Here is an 18,170-nt window from a genome sequence, read left to right on the forward strand (position 1 = left end):
GAGAGAGAGAGAGAGAGAGAGAGAGAGAGAGAGAGAGAGAGAGAGAGAGAGAGAAATGGAGAAACATGATCCAAGATAGCCCAGCTTCTTCTAGAAATGGAAAAAGGCAAAGAAATGGTTCTCCTTCAACCTCCACACATCGTAATTTTAGGCCAGTAAGACAACATTCAAGACTTATCTTCAGAATTGTAAGTTAATAAATATGCTATTTTAAGCCACTATTTTGTTTTGGCAACAATTGGAAGGCAGTACATTTTACCTTCCCACTTTTTGAAGAAGAAAAAGAAGCTGGTTTAAGAAAAAAAGGGGGGGTGGCATTTAGTCCTTATAGTTTTTATCTAGCTACCGTATCTCTCGTCTAAAAACCTCTCTTTCTCGAAAAGAGAACCTGCCTTTTAACAAGAACTGTGGGCTAGTCATGTGCTTTCTAACAAGTCCCAGGATCTGTGAGTCCTCAGTAATTCCCAGGCTGAAGCATTCATCAGACTCACAGGGAATCTTGTTAAAACACACAAATTGCTGGCTCCTGCTCCTGGAGGGAAATGCACGCAAGGACCTCACAACTGAGATATTGCAAATGTGTTGCCGCAAACCCTGGGAGTGACCAAAGTACAGATTCTACCTGCTAGGGAAAAGTCAGCGGTGCGTGGTGGTGCCATCGTAGACTCACAGATATTAATTTAGTCATATGTGCTGCTTCTTTCCCTCCCAGCAAGTTCATGAGTATTGTTTAAGGCTGTAGGTCTAGCACTGTGGTCCTGAGACAAGAATCTTCAGCATACAAGTCTCTAGAGATACGAGAGTTTGGCAAAAATAAATAAACAAATAAAAAACTGTAAAGGCTATATTCCTCTTTTTTTTCTACCTCCTCTTCCCTCCTCAAAACTTGGGCAGACAAAGTGTACTGACTTGTTTTTGCTACAAAAACAAATGACCACAATTTTTTAAAGAGAGTACAACTTAGAATTAAAACAGAAAAAATGACAAGTGATACAGAATTTCACTTAACAAAGTAATATGAATTTCACAGTATTTGTTGTAATACATAGTGTTGTCTTCCAACCAGTTGTTCATATTACTAGTTATATGCATGTAAAACTGAAAGAAGAGCAAAAAAAGAAATGTATAAGAAATTAAGAAAATTAAAGCAAGACCTATATAGCTAAAAATGTACCTTTTGCTATCTGACAAAGTCATTCAAATCCCCTCATGATTTATCCTGGTTGTTTTCTCTTAGTTCATTCATTGACAAGAAAGGGTTGTACTAATATTGTTTTACACAAGATATCACATCTACATGTTGTCCTCTGAATAAGTACTACAAAGACAATGTGCAATGTAGCAGGTATTGTAACTGTCCTACTAACCTGTTTTGAAATTGTTTCATTGCTATTTTATTTTTTCTCATTAAAATGAATAAAAAAGAAAAAAAAAGAAATTAAGAAGAGAAAAAATACAAACAATTCAAAGAAGGAGACAAAACAAATTAAAGCATTAACTGCTTCTTTCCATAGACCAGCAGAAAAATCCACAGTACAGTTGTCCAAACTATCCTGCTTACATATGTAGATAAATCTCTTTCCCCAGCTTGCTCTCCTGTCCTTCTCCTCAACTCAGTAATTCACAGTTACTGAATGATCACAAATTTATTGGATTAAAATAACACAAATTTATTATCTCACAGTTCTCCACATCAGTGCTACTGACATTTGAAGTTGGACCATTCTTTTTCTGGAGGCCTGTCCAGCGCATGATTGGCTGTCTCATAGCAGCTCCGAACTCAAACCACTATATATCAGTAGCATCCTCATTCTTCAATTGTCACAAACAAAAATGTCCCAGATACTACAAAATGTTTGCTGAAGGGTATACTCATTCTCAGTTGAGGCATCCTGGCTCATATGATTCTTTTGCATGTTTTTAAGAAGATGGCTCTTGAAAATGCAGGTGTAGCTCAGTGGAGAACAGGTCTTTCCAAATAGATGTTTTTCCATATATTTCACTCTCACCCAATTTTACAGCTGATCTATGAGACCCAACCTGTATTTTACATCCAAAATATCAGGGTTGGAGAATAGGTAAAGAGGGAATCATATAAATAGGCACATTTAGAATCTCGGAAAAATCATTAGAACATGTTTTTCTCAATAAAAAATCATGCTGAGTTTAAGAATTCAGTAATATTGTTGATATACACAACAGCTAAAAGCAATTGTATAGTTGCTGAACTATAGCAATCTGTAATTGCTATAGTACACGAGAAATAAAAATGAAAACTTACATTCCATCTTTACAGAGAAGCCACTGTAATGGCAGCCTACTTGTAAGCACAATCCACGTCTCAGTCAAGACTTCAGCCTAACAGGAGAGGGTATCAGGTCCTAGCGGGTCCAGGCTACAAAGACTGAGGTAGTTTGAGATGACAGTTTCTTAATAATTGAGAGCAAGAAACATCTCAGTTACGACATCAATAGTTTTATGGCTTCCACTCTGAGGAGAGCAGTTCCTGAGAACTCGAGAGACCCACCTGACACTTCTTTTCAGCCCATTTATTTATAAATGGCTTTACCAGGAGGATGGGCACCTCCTTCACTGGCACTCTTCCAAAGAGAAAAGAAGTCATTCTTAGACACGGACTTGCGGCAAGTTCGGTAGTTCCGAGGCCCGTGTGCTTCCTCTCCTGTCCTCCATTCCTGAGACTATCTTAGATTAGCAGGATATGATCACATTGTGATTGCCCACTTGTTTGCATTAGCCACGGTACAAATCAAATCTCATGCTTCCTTTTGCTGCTGAGGGAATGTTTATCCACTGTGGAATAATTCTAAAGCTGACTTAAGTAAAACTTCTTGAGAACATTTAATATGTTCTTGGGGTTATGGCATAAAACAATTCAATCTAAAACTGGACACTTTCTGCATTATTGACATCATGGTTCCAGTCTTTCAGAATGAAGGAAAGAAATCACTGCTATGGGACACAACCTTATTTTAAAAAATGATTACTGCATTTCTCATACAGAAAAAAATGGATGATTTTTCCACCAGATATTCTTTAAACAATAACTTTATTTAAATAACCACTGTGTTTTTTCTCTCCATTCATTTTTCACTATTCTCTAAAAGGTAACACAGAGTTTAGGAACTCGGGCTGTGCATGATGGCACACATCCATAATAGCAGCACTTGGGCAGCTATGCCAGGAGGATTGCCATGAGTTCAAAAGCAGGCTGGGTTATACACAACCCCTCCAAAATATGTAAGAACTCAAGTCAAAAGTTTAGAGCTGCAGGAACCTTGAAACAGTGGTATCTCGGCAATAGCATGCTGGGCCCAGGCACTCAGACCATCTTACACCCATGGTACATCTGTATTTAGGTAGCAGTAAGTTTGTGGCTCTTCACTGAAGGGTGATTTCACCACCACTTTCCCCCAGCAGGCAATACCATTTCTGGAGACACTTCTGACTTGCTACAGTGGGGTCAGGGCTACAGACATCTACAAAATAGAGCCCAGCAGTCCTACTGAGCTTCCCACAATGCACAATTATCTGGCCCCAAAAGCCAAGTCTTGCAGGTTCTCAGAAATGTGTTTTCAAACCACATACTGTATGACTCAACTGCTATGAAATATTCAGAACAGGCAAATCCATAGAGATAGAAAGTAGATTTGTGGTTGTCTGGAGTTAGAGGAAGGAGAAATGAGGAGTGACTACTAATGGATCCGAGATTATTTTTCAGGTAATAAAAATGTCCTGGAATCATATTATGCCTATGGTATAGACTTTGTGAAGATACCTTAAAAAGCACTCGCTCTTATATTTTAAATAGGCAAACTTTATGGAACATGAATAACAATGTATAAATAAAGTCATCAAATGCTTGAATATAGAAATTTTTACATAGTTTTTGTTTCCTATTAAGTAAGAACTAATACTGTAGAGCATTTTTGAGAATAAACTCTTGTAACACTTTTGAAAATGCAACCCTATCCTTTATGGGAAAGATATTGACTATGTGCCTCACTTTTACAATCACTCTTAAAAACCAATGTCCATTTGTTTTGGGGTCCTGAGACAATTTTCACTCATTTATCAGCAAATGGGCTGAAAGTGCTGAAGTCAGTGTTGGAGCCCAGAGTCCTCACCTCTATTGTGGCCCTTGTTGTCATGGGAAGATAGCCAGATCATCTGATCAATTTATCTCAACTTCCCCACTCTTGACAAGAGTCTCAGCTTCCTGGTGAATTCACTGTAGAAACCCAGGTTAACACGGATGGTGAGAATAAGTGCCCAGCACTTCACCACTGCCAGTGCAACCCAAGCTTCTGAGGCTGACTCTCCAGGTCTGTCTCCGGGTCCCAGCTCTCTGCAGCACTAACTTGCTACCTGAAAGCTGCACTCCTGTACATCTGCTTTCCTGTACAACTGAGCATGCTCTGACATTTCCCACTTCTGTTCCCACCAGGACTTAGCCTTGTGATGGAACAGATTCCATGTTTATCCAAATATTTCACATTCCCCAAATCCAGACATCATCCTGCCTTTTCCCAAAGTCTCTGGTTAGTGATAAATTATAATTAGTTTAGACAAGGCATTCTACATTTAATTTCTACAGCCTCAGAAACACCAAAAGGTGTCACATTCTGGATTTCATCTCCTTCTAAGTCCCCCACCTCACAGCATGTCAGCACTACTGACTTCCGTCCACTTCACCAGTACACTAAGTCACTTCCATAATGGTGCCTTTCTGGTGGCCTGAAAGACAATCAGCAAACTCCTCTGCAAGTGTTGGTGGAAAACTGATCACATTGAGACATATGTATATGGAACTTGCATGACCAAATCTACTTTTTCCTTTTGTATACTGCTTTGAACATTCTAATGTACTGATTGGTTATATCGGTTGCTCACAGTTGCTTTCTGTGAGGTTGTAAGCAGGGATTTTTGTGTATTTTAAGCACTGATGTAGTCTGTGAGCCTAGGATATGCCTAGAATGGTTATTAATAATTATTTAAACCTGTTAAATGCTTAGAATAGTGGCTGGCACTTAATAAATATTAACTTCATTATTATAGTTCATATGATATTATCACAGTTCATAGTATCATCAATTCTATTGCAATGAGTTAACACTTATACCATTGTTCAGTACCTTTGGATTGTTTTTTAGGCTTTTGTAAGTATATAATGTATAAGGGTCGTAAGCTTGTTGGGGGCTGATATATATATATATATATATATATATATATATATCAACCACGTGGGAATCTGTCCATGTTAGAAGGGCCATTAGGAGAAACTACAGTTGCAAAGGGGGCCAGGGATGGCAAGAAAACTGGAGCTGTTGATATTGCTGGCATTGAAGTTCTATCAAATATATATATTTGATATGTAACTCACAAACCATAAATTTTGCAAATTTAAAACATACAATTTAATAGTTTTAGTGTATTCTCTAGGTTGTTTAAACATAACTTGTAATTTCCATAATATTTCCATCACCATCCCCAAAAGAAACCTCATGCCTATTAACAGTCATTTCCTAGTCCCCCCTTCCTCAGTCCATGAGAACAGTAAGTCTACATTTTATGCCCGTAGATTTGCTATTATGAGCATTTCTTATGCATTGAATCATAAATTATATGATATTTTAAGTCTGGCTTCTTTTATTTACGGAAACGTTTTCAGATTTTTCCAAGTTAGAGGATGTGTTAATACTTTATTGTATGGGTAATATTCCATTGTATGGATATGATGTTATTTATTTATATGTGCCCTATGCTTTGCATATTTCAGATATTCAAAAAGTATTTCATTCTACTGAATTAAACATTGTGGAAATTTATGGAATGCTACTAAAATACACTTAAAGGATAACTACCATTGTGCTAAGTGCAAAAAAGATGAAGATAATATACCAAGCAAGCTTTTGAAATTGAAAATTTATTATTCTGAACAGAGTTTCTAAATAAACATTAGTTAATTTCAAACAAAAATTCCTTATAATAAAATGGGTTGAACTAAATTAATCTCTTGCTTTAATTCTGGTTTATTTCATTTCTTAGAATTATGTCAGTTTCAGACTTCATCAAAATTCCAAGCCGACATTCACAATGTGATTTTTCAAACATAGGTTTGGAAATTATTCTTACCTGTTATTCCTAAATGTTATACAGTTTAAAAGCAAGTCAGGAAGAAAATACCACTTGGCAAACCACGTGGGAATCTGTCCATGTTAGAAGGGCCATTAGGAGAAACTACAGTTGCAAAGGGGGCCAGGGATGGCAAGAAAACTGGAGCTGTGGATATTGCTGGCATTGAAGTTCTACATGGTTTCTTTCCCCTGTAGAATTTCACAGCATATGAAAATGGTATTCTGACATTTTCTTCAAAAGGCTAGATGAAAGTTATGTTGCTAAAGTGTACAGCAATGTAGCATTTTTTCTACCCAACAATAATAGAAGAAAACCTACATATCATATACATGAAAGAAATATTTACAGCATTTTGGCTGGTGACCTATTTTCTTCGTTTCCTTGAGATTTCTGCCTTCCCACACCAATTACTAAAATTGAAATACTGGACATCATTACATTGAAGAGCAAAAACACATACTGAATAACATTAGTGCCACACCTTACTGATGCTTTTCCATTTTTCTGGGATTATGGCAAGTTCACAAAAGGGTCAAGCACACAGGCTAAGGCCACGCATCATGGGTCAGAGGCCTAACCACAAGATTTACCTAGCCTATCTTCTACCAAAGACCACATTCTCTGCACCGCAGCATATTGCCTTTATTTAGAAACTACTCATCTGTGTGTCTCTTAGACTCAGGTGGGAAAGTACAATTTACTTTGTTGCATTTTGTCCAATAAACACAAATTACAATGCTTGTTTTTACATTACAGTGTTATCTCTGTTAACATAGATGTAACATTTTCACTCCCGACAGTTACCAGTTAATTATAACCTAAACAACACTCTATCCATCTGCATATAATTTCCTTTATTGAAAGTTGCTCTACCAGATATTTAACAAATGCCTACAGACCTTTAAAATTGCAAGTTACATGAATTCTTTCTATGAATGCTTATGTTATTAAGATGTTATCTACTTGTGTTCTAAAAGAACTTTCTCACTTAAAAAACATTGTGACTTTATGGTTTTAGATTTTATTTTCAACTTTTAGTCTCCCTGGGAGTGAACATTAAATAAAATCTGGGTTTATGGAAGATAAAGCACCATCACTTATTAATCACTTTCACTGAACACAAATGAGAAATAACCATGCCTCAAACTTTTTCTATTTCTCCTGAATTTATTGCATTGACAGATTTTGTTTAAAAATTAAATTAAATTAAATATTGGCTACACAGAGACTATTAGGAATGAGTTTTTAGATGCTATAATTGATGTTTTGGTTAATGTCTGACTAAATGGAGAGAAAAGGAAAGGAGAAAAAAATTTAGATAACGGGAACCTTTGCTATCCATCTTAGCTATTTAAATGGTCTATCTCAATCACTGCAGGATTCCTCCGTCTTTGCAGAATCCATATCAACTGAGAATATTTTCTGATTTTCATTATGTCATGGGTAACTTTTCCACATTTTCATCAATTAAAAGTCGAGCACTTGCTTTACCTAAGAGATTCTTTCAGACACTCAGATACTAAGCAAGTATAAGATACAGTTCCTGACTTCCAAGAATTGAAATATGGTCAGAGTCTGACTTTTTATTGGAATTGATTACTAATAAAGTGTCTAAGTGCAGAAGACAGCACACTCCAATTTTGTCTTAACAAAAACCGTAGTAGAATATGATATTTTTCTTGTAAGTAAATGTCAACAGAACAAACATTTAAAAGCCAACTTTGGCTCCATTTATTTAAGAACACTACTTCTGAAGTTATTCGAGAATATTGGATAATTGTGAACTTACTTCAATATAGACTCAAAAGATGAACTAGAAGAAAGGCTAGCAGAACTCAAATTGTCTGACTTCTCCAAACACCACCTTTCTCCTCTGAATGTGCTGAGATCCAGAAAGTAAGCTAGGGGAAGGAACAACCCCAAAACAAAGCAGCAGTTAAAATCTAGTGCCCCAAAGCTGAAATTCCTGTGCATTTCTCACAGGGGGCCCCAGTGAGCAGGCCTTAACGGTTTAGAGCATTGCTTTTCTAATAATAGACAGGCTTGGACATATGGTTTTCCAGCACACGGTAAATTAGAAGCACCAAATTAAAAAGAGAAGTTGCTAGCATAAGCATCCCAGGAACACCAAAATCTGATGAACTTCAAGTTATAAAAATAATAACTACTAAAAACTGGCAAAAGAACTCAAACACTGTGGTAACGATCTAACTGGGAGATCACAGGGATTAAAGTTGTAATAAGGAAACATCTTGTTGAGCCCTGTGACCAAATCTAGTGCCCTCTCGTTCTTGAAAGGTGAGAAAAAGTAATGAGATAAGTTTCATAAAAGTACAAGACCATAAGCAATTAATCAATGACTTCATTTATAGACATTGCCCAAAATTTTGTAAAAGAAAATTATGTCTTTAATCTCTTCAGGCACTCCAATGTATGTGATTAAATAAAAAGGGAAAGGTTGAACGTGTATAGTGTGATATACATATTCCTTTTGCTGCTTTTTATTCTCCTTTATTACCTTGTTGTAAACCTCTGTTAATTCTCCTAAACTTTGTTTTGTAACTTCCTTCAGAAAAAAATCCCTTTTATCTTTGGCATATGATTCACAAATAAATACATTCATAGGGATATTTTCTTATTAGAAAACCACATCCTATGTTCAATTTCATGCATAGATTTTTGCCTGTTAGAGTCTCCTGATTTCTTCACTGTATACTCTTTCCTGATTGAAAAGTCTGCCTTTCTTCACAATTAGTATTCACCCCTGAAAATCCATCCTCAAAGACCAACTTAGATCCTATTTATTGGCATTCTTCAAACATTTGCTATTTGCCAGGTGATGGGGGGATATCTCTCAATTTCCCCAGAGACATTTCTCATTTATATTTCACATTAATCCTCCCAGGTAAATTCTATTGTGATCTGAATTTTACAGATCAAGAAACTGAGGCTCAGACTAGCTAAGCAAGTTATCAAAGTCTTTTTATTCTGTGGTGAAGCTAGAGTCAGGACACATGTAGTCTTAGTTCTATATCTTCACAATTGCTACATCGCTTCCATGGATACTTATGTCATATTATCAATAGGCCTTAAGTATTAAACAGATGCAGCTATAACACAAGTTGTATCGGAATATATATATATATATATATATATATATATATATAATCTCATATGGAGGTTTAATATTAATAGACACTTTATTAGCTACTTCCTGTCATTAGATACAAGTTTGCTTTTCAACTAATCTTATTCTAGGATAGAGGAAAATCCATATGTTTTACTAAGGTAAATAGGTAAAACATTAATTTAACAAAGGATGCTAAAAGCATGAAGAAAATGTAGTTGAAAAGATAGCTGATAGACTCTGAAAATGAAAGGGGGATTTGTGTTGGCCTGTATAGAAAGGGAGAATTGGTGTGGGCCCCAAAAGATCACCATCTTGAAAGAGGCCAAGTTGCTGCGTGGGACAGCGGTGCCATGGTAATATTCCCTGTGATACGTGTTCCTGAGGATCGGTATACATTTTTAGTGTGCTACTTGACGTGTGACATATACATTGCCCTGTCCTTCAGATGGTCAGTAAAATTTGGCTACTGGAATAAACTTGAGTTCATAGTTTCTTGCATGGCAGATGGATTTCTGCATGGGGTCAAGAAGAAGGAACCTTGTCTCCCTTTTTGGTGGATGTCAGATGGTGATAAAGGAGCAGCCACAGCAAATAGTGAAAGGTGAGGCCGAGGAGAGGTACAGATGAAATCACGATCTGTCAGCCATGCTTCTGGTTTTCTCATCAGCATGGGAATTTGAATCAATGTATCCTACTCTGAAAATGGCTGGAGAACCCTAGTGGCCGCTGTGATAACGCAGGAGGAGCTCAACCATACGCGTTAGTTTTTGGAAAGAGCAATGTTGTTTGCTAGAACTGAGAAACAAAACAATGGCACAGCAGCTTTTAAAAATAAAGTTGTATATATCAGCATGTGCTGTGAAATAATTTGCTGACTCTCAAACAGCCAGGTGAAACTTTTTGCCTCCTAAACCTATTATTGCACATAATGAAAGAGTCTATATGCACTAATCACTACATACAGCTTAAAGGTTGATCACAGCTTCTAAACTTCATGATGCAGGGATTTTTAGCTATACTCAACACATTTTCTCTTCTGAAACCTGATTGGTTGTTCTAGATGCCGTGAATCATATATATTGGGCTCCTTGTTGGAAGGAAGCTACAGGATCAAGCATCCCTGAGTTTCAGATAGAAACTTAGAAAACCTGCAAAGGTATGTGAACTTTATTCATAATTTAGTATCATTTTTTACTATGCTTGTTTCTTTCTCTGATATCTTGTTTAAAATATGCAAATATATTCCATATTTCCAGTGATTTATGACATTAGCAGTTACTTTTTCATTGGGACCACAATTGAATTAGACTCTGAATTCTTTAATGAATTGTTTTACTGTTAATGCAGTAAAGTGTTTGTATTTTCTTTTTAGAAAATTAGTGGAAGAATTGGAAAGCTCTGTTTGGATCCAGATTTCATGACAAAATATTTATTTTAACTGCTTATCAATTACGATAAAATAATACTTGATAAGCTGTGATTCATTTCTTTAAAAACATTTTATTAATTAAATCAAATGAAACTATCGACAAAATGTGTTTTCTTATTAACCTTTCAGCAAAACCGACTTAGGAGGTAGAAAGCTTCAGTGTACTTTTTGTAGTCAGCATTATTAATGTGACTTTTACTTCTCATGTAAAATTAAAGTTTTTTTTTTCTTCTGATAGCTTTCCAAGTCAGTCAGCGATCTATGGGAGAAAATTATGTATACTTTAGGATGGCCTCTTTTTCTTCATGTCCTCAGGGCCTTAATTGTAGGACAGTTGCAGTGCACTGCCAAGTCAAATAAGTTTACTATTAACTGAAGGTGGAATATTTTAGGTAGAAATCATTCTAAATTCATTAAAGAATCATAGAATACTATCACTGCCCACTTTCTTTGCCCACTGTCCAACCTTACCTTTTGCTATGGATAGGAATATCGGGAAGAAGACTCCACTCTGTTTACTATATCTCATCGACTTGCTTAGTATTTTTTCTCAAATAAGTCTTTGTTTTAATGATGGTAAATCCCAAGTGCATTGTACAAAATGGATTTCTGTGTCTTGTTTTAAAAGTGTAAAATATTGTACACTTTGATGAGTCTTTTAGAGTCAACTCCACTCTTTCAATCAGCATAAATGCCACTAGCTCTTCTGCTGCTGCTGGCTGTACGGTAAAGACAATAATGTAATGATGGACCATTCATGGCCCTACAGCTTGCTAAGCTCTCAAGCTAATGTCACAGCATCTTTATCACTATTCTGATTCTAGAAACAATTATATAGACTGAGAAATCACATATGAGTGAAGTCACCTCACAAAGAGTTGTCCTAACCTTTTATTAGTAACACAAAAATGTACAGTATGTAAATTTGATGAAACATTAATTATGTCCATGCTTGAGAAGACATAAGAAAAGTAGGTGTTGATTTGCATTTCAGAACCACCAGAAATGGGGACCTGGATTTTGTTTGCCTGCCTCTTGGGAGCAGCCTTCGCTATGCCTGTGAGTAAACTATCCCTTGCATAAAGCTGTCTAACTTCATAAGATTGAAAATGAAAATCTACTCTGTGGTTGATAAACTTCAGACTTTAAAACAATACAAGTTCAGAAGTCCTCAGATATCTCTGTATTGAAGATACCCTTAAAAAGTGGATTTTTAAGAAATGGATTCTTGCCTACCTCTAGCAAAGATTCTGATTCACTATACCTAAGGTGAGGTCCAGAACTCTGCAGTTTAATAAGTCTCCCCTCGAGATCCTACTGAAAGAAGTTGCCTGTAAATACCACTGCCTATCTCTGTATAGAATAATCCTTTGAAGGAACACCTGAAAGCTTTCCAGAGAAAGTACCTAATCACCCATAGGCAAATCCTGCAAAACCCCAGTTACTTCCAAGTTTTCAAATCTCTCTGTGCCTTTCAAATACCGCTGCTATTACCCTGCAGTGGGTAATATTTCTGTTAGGAATTCTCTTCTTGAACTATCTCTCCATTCTCAGGGGTCCCATCACTTTGGGTGCATCTGCTATGTGGCCAGTCTGGCTTTTGTGTAGTATCCTATAATCCTGCCTGTGATCAGAACACCTTGACATACTTCACATTTAAATACACCGAAGACCAGGAATTCTGACCCACTCTGTAGGTAGAGTTACACGAGGGCAGAGAACTTCGGTGATACAATGCTTTTGGGTAGCATACAGATCAGTTGATACAACCAGAAACCAGTAAGCTCACATACCTTCCTCCTTTCTTTCTCTGTCACCTATAAGACCAAGATTCTGTGTAATGCCTTCCTGAAACCCTGAATTGCCGCAAGTTCCTGGTCCCTTGAGGAATCCCTACATTACAATTTCAGCCCTTTTCCTCTCCACAATTCAATATCCCCAATCTCAGAAGGCTTATGTCCTGAAATTCCCACACTCAGATGAGCGTGAAAAAATTCTCTTATGAAATATGAGCACTTTTAAAGACTAGAACAGGGTCAGCTCTTAATTCACCTCATGGCTGAGGGAGAACTTCCTATGTGCTGCCATCTTGTCTCTCCTGTCCTCCAGGCCCATTCGGAATTACACAAGGCAGGCAGCAGTCACTTGGCTCCCACTTGGGGAAAGATAGACAGTCCTGGTTTAGATAATTATTCAAGTTCCTTTTTGTTTTTGAATTTTTAAAATTCTTCCATCAATACATGGACAGAATAATAAAAAGGATCAGTCTAAACTCCATAAATTTGCTCTTTGCTCAGAGGAGGAATTTAGAATGTTTTCATTTTACCTCACCCTTCTTGTTCCCAAATTCATCAGTAATTCCCATCTAGTTGCTCCTTTTGTTAGTACAGATGTGTTATTTTATTTGCCTGCTAATTATGAGGAATTCCTTTGATACATAAGGCACTTAATCAGCTGATCCATAAAGGCCTTTTAGTGAGAAAATTCTTTATCTGTGGACTTTTAAAAATTGTGCAATAGAAACATAGTTTCTTCCCTAACATGTAGTGAGTTTCAACTAGTAAACTGGTCAGTGGCACAACATGGGGTGGATGGACTTGTCCCAAGTGTCACTGGAAAAATAATGTATGCCGGCTTCTACTTCCAGGTCTTCCACCATGATACTATTAGCTCTGGGAGAGTTATTTAGCTGCTTGGGACCCCTTTTAAAATAAGAAGGCCCTTGCTATAGAGCATGGCTATTTAAATTAAAAGTAGTTCTCAAATATATTCCTACTTTTAGATTTCTTAAAAATAGCTTTAGCTTCCTATTATGTGAACAACTGCATATTGACTTAATCTCGTTCTTTCTCTCTCCCCATTTTTTCTTTCCCTTTCTTTTTCTCTCTCCATCTCTCTTGTTATTCTTTTTCACTCCTTCCTATAAAAGCTACCACCTCATCCTGGGCACCCTGGTTATATCAACTTCAGCTATGAGGTAATTTTTCTATTTACTAATTTTAATCATTGTTTGAACCTGTGAAAGACTAGTGTGTTGATTCTTCATTCAAGATGTTTCTCAAACAGTTCCACATTTTCAGTTCCACCACCAGATTCCCATTTAAAGTGCTGACAGATGGCCTCAAGCCTGCACTGTACCAGTGTTCTCCTACTTGGCCACTCTGAATCAGTCTCTTAAATATGTCTATAGATGTATGAATCATGAACTTTCACTCAGGGAGGCTCCATGGTAGGGTAGAAAGTCAACTCTCAATAGCCTTGTTTTATCTCAGTCCATGCAGTGTGAGGATTAGGGAAGATGCTTTTAAAGACCTTTTCCAGCTCAAAGATTTGTGATTCTAAGATGTTACACTCCATGTGTGTCTCTTGCTGGCTTTGCTGAAAGATCAGTAACTAAGTCTTACAGAAGAATCTCCGGAGTGAGGGAAAGCATAAGATATTTGGAAATTGGGCTTGAGGTTCTCCTCAACACTATATTAACCACAAAACTCTGGGAAAATCATTTTCTCTGGAAATTCAGAAATTCTGAAGAGAGGAAATAATGATCACAAGATTATTTGTAGAGTAAAATAGTTAATGAATATGAAAAGTGCTATTGCACTTATAACTTGAGCAAGGTAGATAATTTTTGTGTTTGAATGTTGTACTAATGTAAGAAATTTGGCCAAAGGTTAACCAAACACATACTGTTCAGAAAAGAATGAAACTTGCTTGTTTTACAAGTTCAGGCAATGATTTATGAGTATGTTCATTCATACAGATTAAAGAAAAAAAATGTTAGTAACATTTTCTGCTAAATTTTAAAAGGTTAACATATGTGATCAGGAAAACTTTGTCTTAAGGATGAGGGACAGTGTTTCTATGTCCTTATTCCCCACTATGATATAATTAAGATAATTTGATTAATATATCATAATTTTTGCTTGTTTGTTTTGCTTTTGCAGTGAAGAGCAGGGATTGTAAATTTAAACAGAATCACTACTTTCGCAACCTCAGTCAAGTTATGGAGCCTCTTTAACTCTTCATGGACTTATCTATGAAAATGAGGGTGATGATACTTGCATTAGTGTATGCGAGAAAACATGCAAAGTGTATGTGATGCATGTAACACAGTGCCTGACACTTAGGGAGAACACAACAAATATTTACCTTCTTCTTTCTTTTGTAGAAGTCACATTCTCAGGCTATCAATATTGACAGGACTGCATTAGTGAGTCTATATTTCATACTGCATTAGTGAGTTTATACATTGGGCGAAACTCAGTGACATCAAATCCATTCTAATTTCTCTTTCTCTTAAGGTGCTCACCCCTTTGAAGTGGTACCAGAGCATGATAAGGCAGCCGGTATGTAGACATTTTGTTTTATTTCCTGAACATGTTAGGCAAACATTTAAATTCCCTTATTAAGTGAAATATCATACATAGCCAGTCCCCATACAGACACTAATGGGAATTTTAGTTTGTAAAAAGTCATATATATATATATATATATATATATATATATATATATATATGGATGTGTACACAGTTAGAAATTCCTGCAAAGGAAAAAATAACTAGAATATTCATAAGTTCATAATGACAAAGAAAACACTGCTACTTCTCCAGTTGGAAGTCAACTGAGCCAATGGTAAACCTGACTCTCTGTTTCTCACCAGTATCCTTCCTATGGTTACGAACCCATGGGTGGATGGCTGCACCACCAAATCATCCCTGTGCTGTCTCAACAGCATCCCCCGACTCACACCACCCTTCAGCCTCATCACCACATCCCAGTGGGGCCAGCTCAGCAGCCCGTGGTCCCCCAGCAACCACTGATGCCAGTTCCTGGCCACCACTCCATGACTCCAAACCAACACCACCAGCCTAACCTCCCACCAACTGCCCAGCAGCCCTTCCAGCAACCTTTCCAGCCCCAACCTGTTCAGCCATCGCACCACCAGCCCATTCAGCCTATCCAGCCCATCCAGCCCATGCAGCCCCAGTCACCTCTGCACCCCATGCAGCCCCTGCCCCCACAGCAAGCTCTGCCTCCAATGTTCTCCATGCAGCCCCTGTCCCCCCTTATTCCTGATCTGCCTCTGGAAGCTTGGCCAGCAACAGACAAGACCAAGCGGGAAGAAGTGGTGAGTATACCTTGAAGCCACTGAAAGGCAAATCCTGGGGAAATGGTACAGCAGAATTGGATGCACAGTTCTAAGTTCTCCAGTAACTCAGGGCCTACAGTTGCCTAACAACAGGCCCATCATTTTACTAGGCCCATGCATGTACTATAACTTTATGTGATGAATGCACTTATTTACCTGGTTTGGTAATTAAAACCAGTTTTGATATATGTGGGTTCGAATTTGACAACTGATGAATTCTTATCAAAATATATATTACAGAAGCCCATTAACTTTAAGTAATGTGAAAGGCAATGTCAATTTTATATGCCAAAGTTTGACTAGCTAGAGTAAACTAAAAGAGCAGGGAGGATTTATTAAAGGAGTACTTTTTGAGAGTGAAAGGGTACAAATACTTGAAAAACTATAAAAGGCAAATAGGAAATCTCTTTACACACTTAAAAGATTAGCTGTTCAAACTGGTTGCTTAACTTGAAGAGAACTAAAGCAGACAGAGTACTAGATTCTTTTTCAGTGCTGAGAATTTTTTAGATTCAGCTTTTAGCCAAGAAGTTATCACAATTAAGTATTGAATCTTCATTCTTTATAGAAAATTCTTCCAAATAAATGGGAATAGTTCATAAAAATGGTCCTTATCCATAACTACAAACTCTGCATTTGAGATTGAGGGATTCAAGTTTATGAATGCTTGATGATATTGCTAATGAAAATAAAAAAGGAGAGATTTGGAAATAACCTAGATGGGAATCCAGAGGAAGTAGACTGTACAAAGTGCTTCAAATTTATGGATTTTCTCACTTCTTTAAAATAAGAAAGTGACTGACTCAGTTAATTTTGAAAACACTTGCCCAACTATAGATGCTGTAGTTTCCTCATAAGAAATTATAATGTGCATCAGATATGGTTTTACAATTGTGAACAATTTATAGAGAAGATGCGATAGAATTTTTTAAAAACTAATTAGAATAAAATAATGTGGTGCCTATCACTGATCATTCTAACATAAGGTACATATTCTCTGTTTCCATAGAAAATATATTGTTTACTTCTTTATTAATAAGGAATACCATGGGCTTTCTAATGTACACATACCTTCCCAATGCCATTATTGCAAAGGTGACTTTAGACAAATAATTTGAACTCTTTAAAACTTAACTGCCTCTTGTTTAAAATTAGAGTATAACTATTGATAGTTTCTTTGAGTTATCTTATGGAAAGTACAATAAAGTGATGAGCTCAGAGCCCGGAAGGCAGGAAATACTCAATGAAAGGTAAAAATTGCTATTTTATTATTAAATAATACACTTTAAGTATCCTGCAGTTAAGGACCTAATATCTAATGACAAAGACAGAAGAAAGACACCTCAGAAATTATAGAGTTCAACTCAGTGGTTGTACATTGTTTTCACAAGACTGAAGCCACATGGGTTAATGTAAACAGTACTCACTAAGAATGTTTGTAAATTATTTTAATTGTTCCTTTTGCTATTTTTTTCAGGATTAAAAATCAGAAAATGAGAGAACTGAAGTAGATATTTCAGTTGCTTTTAGGAATGACACAAGAACACAATGATTTGTGCCTGCAATCATTTTACTTAGCAAGTTCTGTATCTAAAAATAAGTATCAATAGCAGACAATAAAATGTTTTAAAAATCATTCATGTCTTTGTGGTGAATTAAACTTAATTTTTTTGTGGTACTGAGGATTGAACCCAGGGCCTTCGCACTGAGCTACATCCCCAGCCCTTTGCTATTTTTATTTTGAGACAGGGTCTCGCTAAGTCGCTAAGTTGCCCAAGTTGGGATCAAACTTGCGATTCCCCTGCCTCAGCCTCCCATAGTATTGGGATGACAGGCATGTACCACCATGCCTGGATTAAAGTTAAATTTTCGTGTCACTCTAGAGAGCATATTATAAATCAATATTCTTTACTAAAGCAGGAATTGTTTGTTACACATACAATTTGACCATTTGGCAGGCAAATGAGGACTGTATCTCTTTTTAGAGAAACTTTTTATTATCTCAAAACTTTTTTAAAAAATGGAAGTTTATACATCAGTTATAATAGTTGATAAAGTGAAAAATGATGAACATGTACAGTCACTGATCCTGAACCAAACGAAGGAAAGTTTAGAAGAAAATTCTTTGCATTGGAAAAGATAAGCTTTAAAATAATGTTTATATTGTAAAATGAATTAGGATTTGGCCCATTGGCTTTATGCTTCACACCACATTAGTAATCAAACTTTGGTCTTTTGATCTCATTCTAGAGAAAAATATTTAAATGAAAGTATGTGATATGTATAATATACTGAATTTAAAATGA

General features: G+C 36.5%; 2 protein-coding genes across 4 annotated transcripts in view; one reads left to right on the top strand and one right to left on the bottom strand.

The window, feature by feature from the left end:
* Arhgap6 (Rho GTPase activating protein 6) overlaps window positions 1–18,170 on the bottom strand; it is a 626,968-nt gene that overhangs the window by 127,460 nt on the left and 481,338 nt on the right. The window lies entirely within an intron of this gene.
* Window positions 10,394–17,491, top strand: Amelx (amelogenin, X-linked). 2 transcript variants are annotated; one of them, XM_004635033.2, is made up of 6 exons: window positions 10,394–10,442; window positions 11,710–11,774; window positions 13,645–13,692; window positions 15,017–15,061; window positions 15,376–15,843; window positions 17,342–17,491. In XM_004635033.2, the coding sequence occupies exons 2-6, from the start codon at window positions 11,721–11,723 to the stop codon at window positions 17,345–17,347; spliced, it is 621 nt and encodes a 206-aa protein (XP_004635090.1). In that variant the 5' UTR covers window positions 10,394–10,442; window positions 11,710–11,720; the 3' UTR covers window positions 17,348–17,491. The 2 variants fall into 2 exon arrangements, with proteins under 2 accessions (XP_004635090.1, XP_004635091.1); XM_004635034.2 differs by having other exon boundaries at window positions 15,448–15,843.

This window comes from Octodon degus, unplaced genomic scaffold (genome assembly GCF_000260255.1).
Source record: "Octodon degus isolate 3935 unplaced genomic scaffold, OctDeg1.0 scaffold00069, whole genome shotgun sequence".
Lineage (NCBI taxonomy): Eukaryota > Metazoa > Chordata > Mammalia > Rodentia > Octodontidae > Octodon > Octodon degus.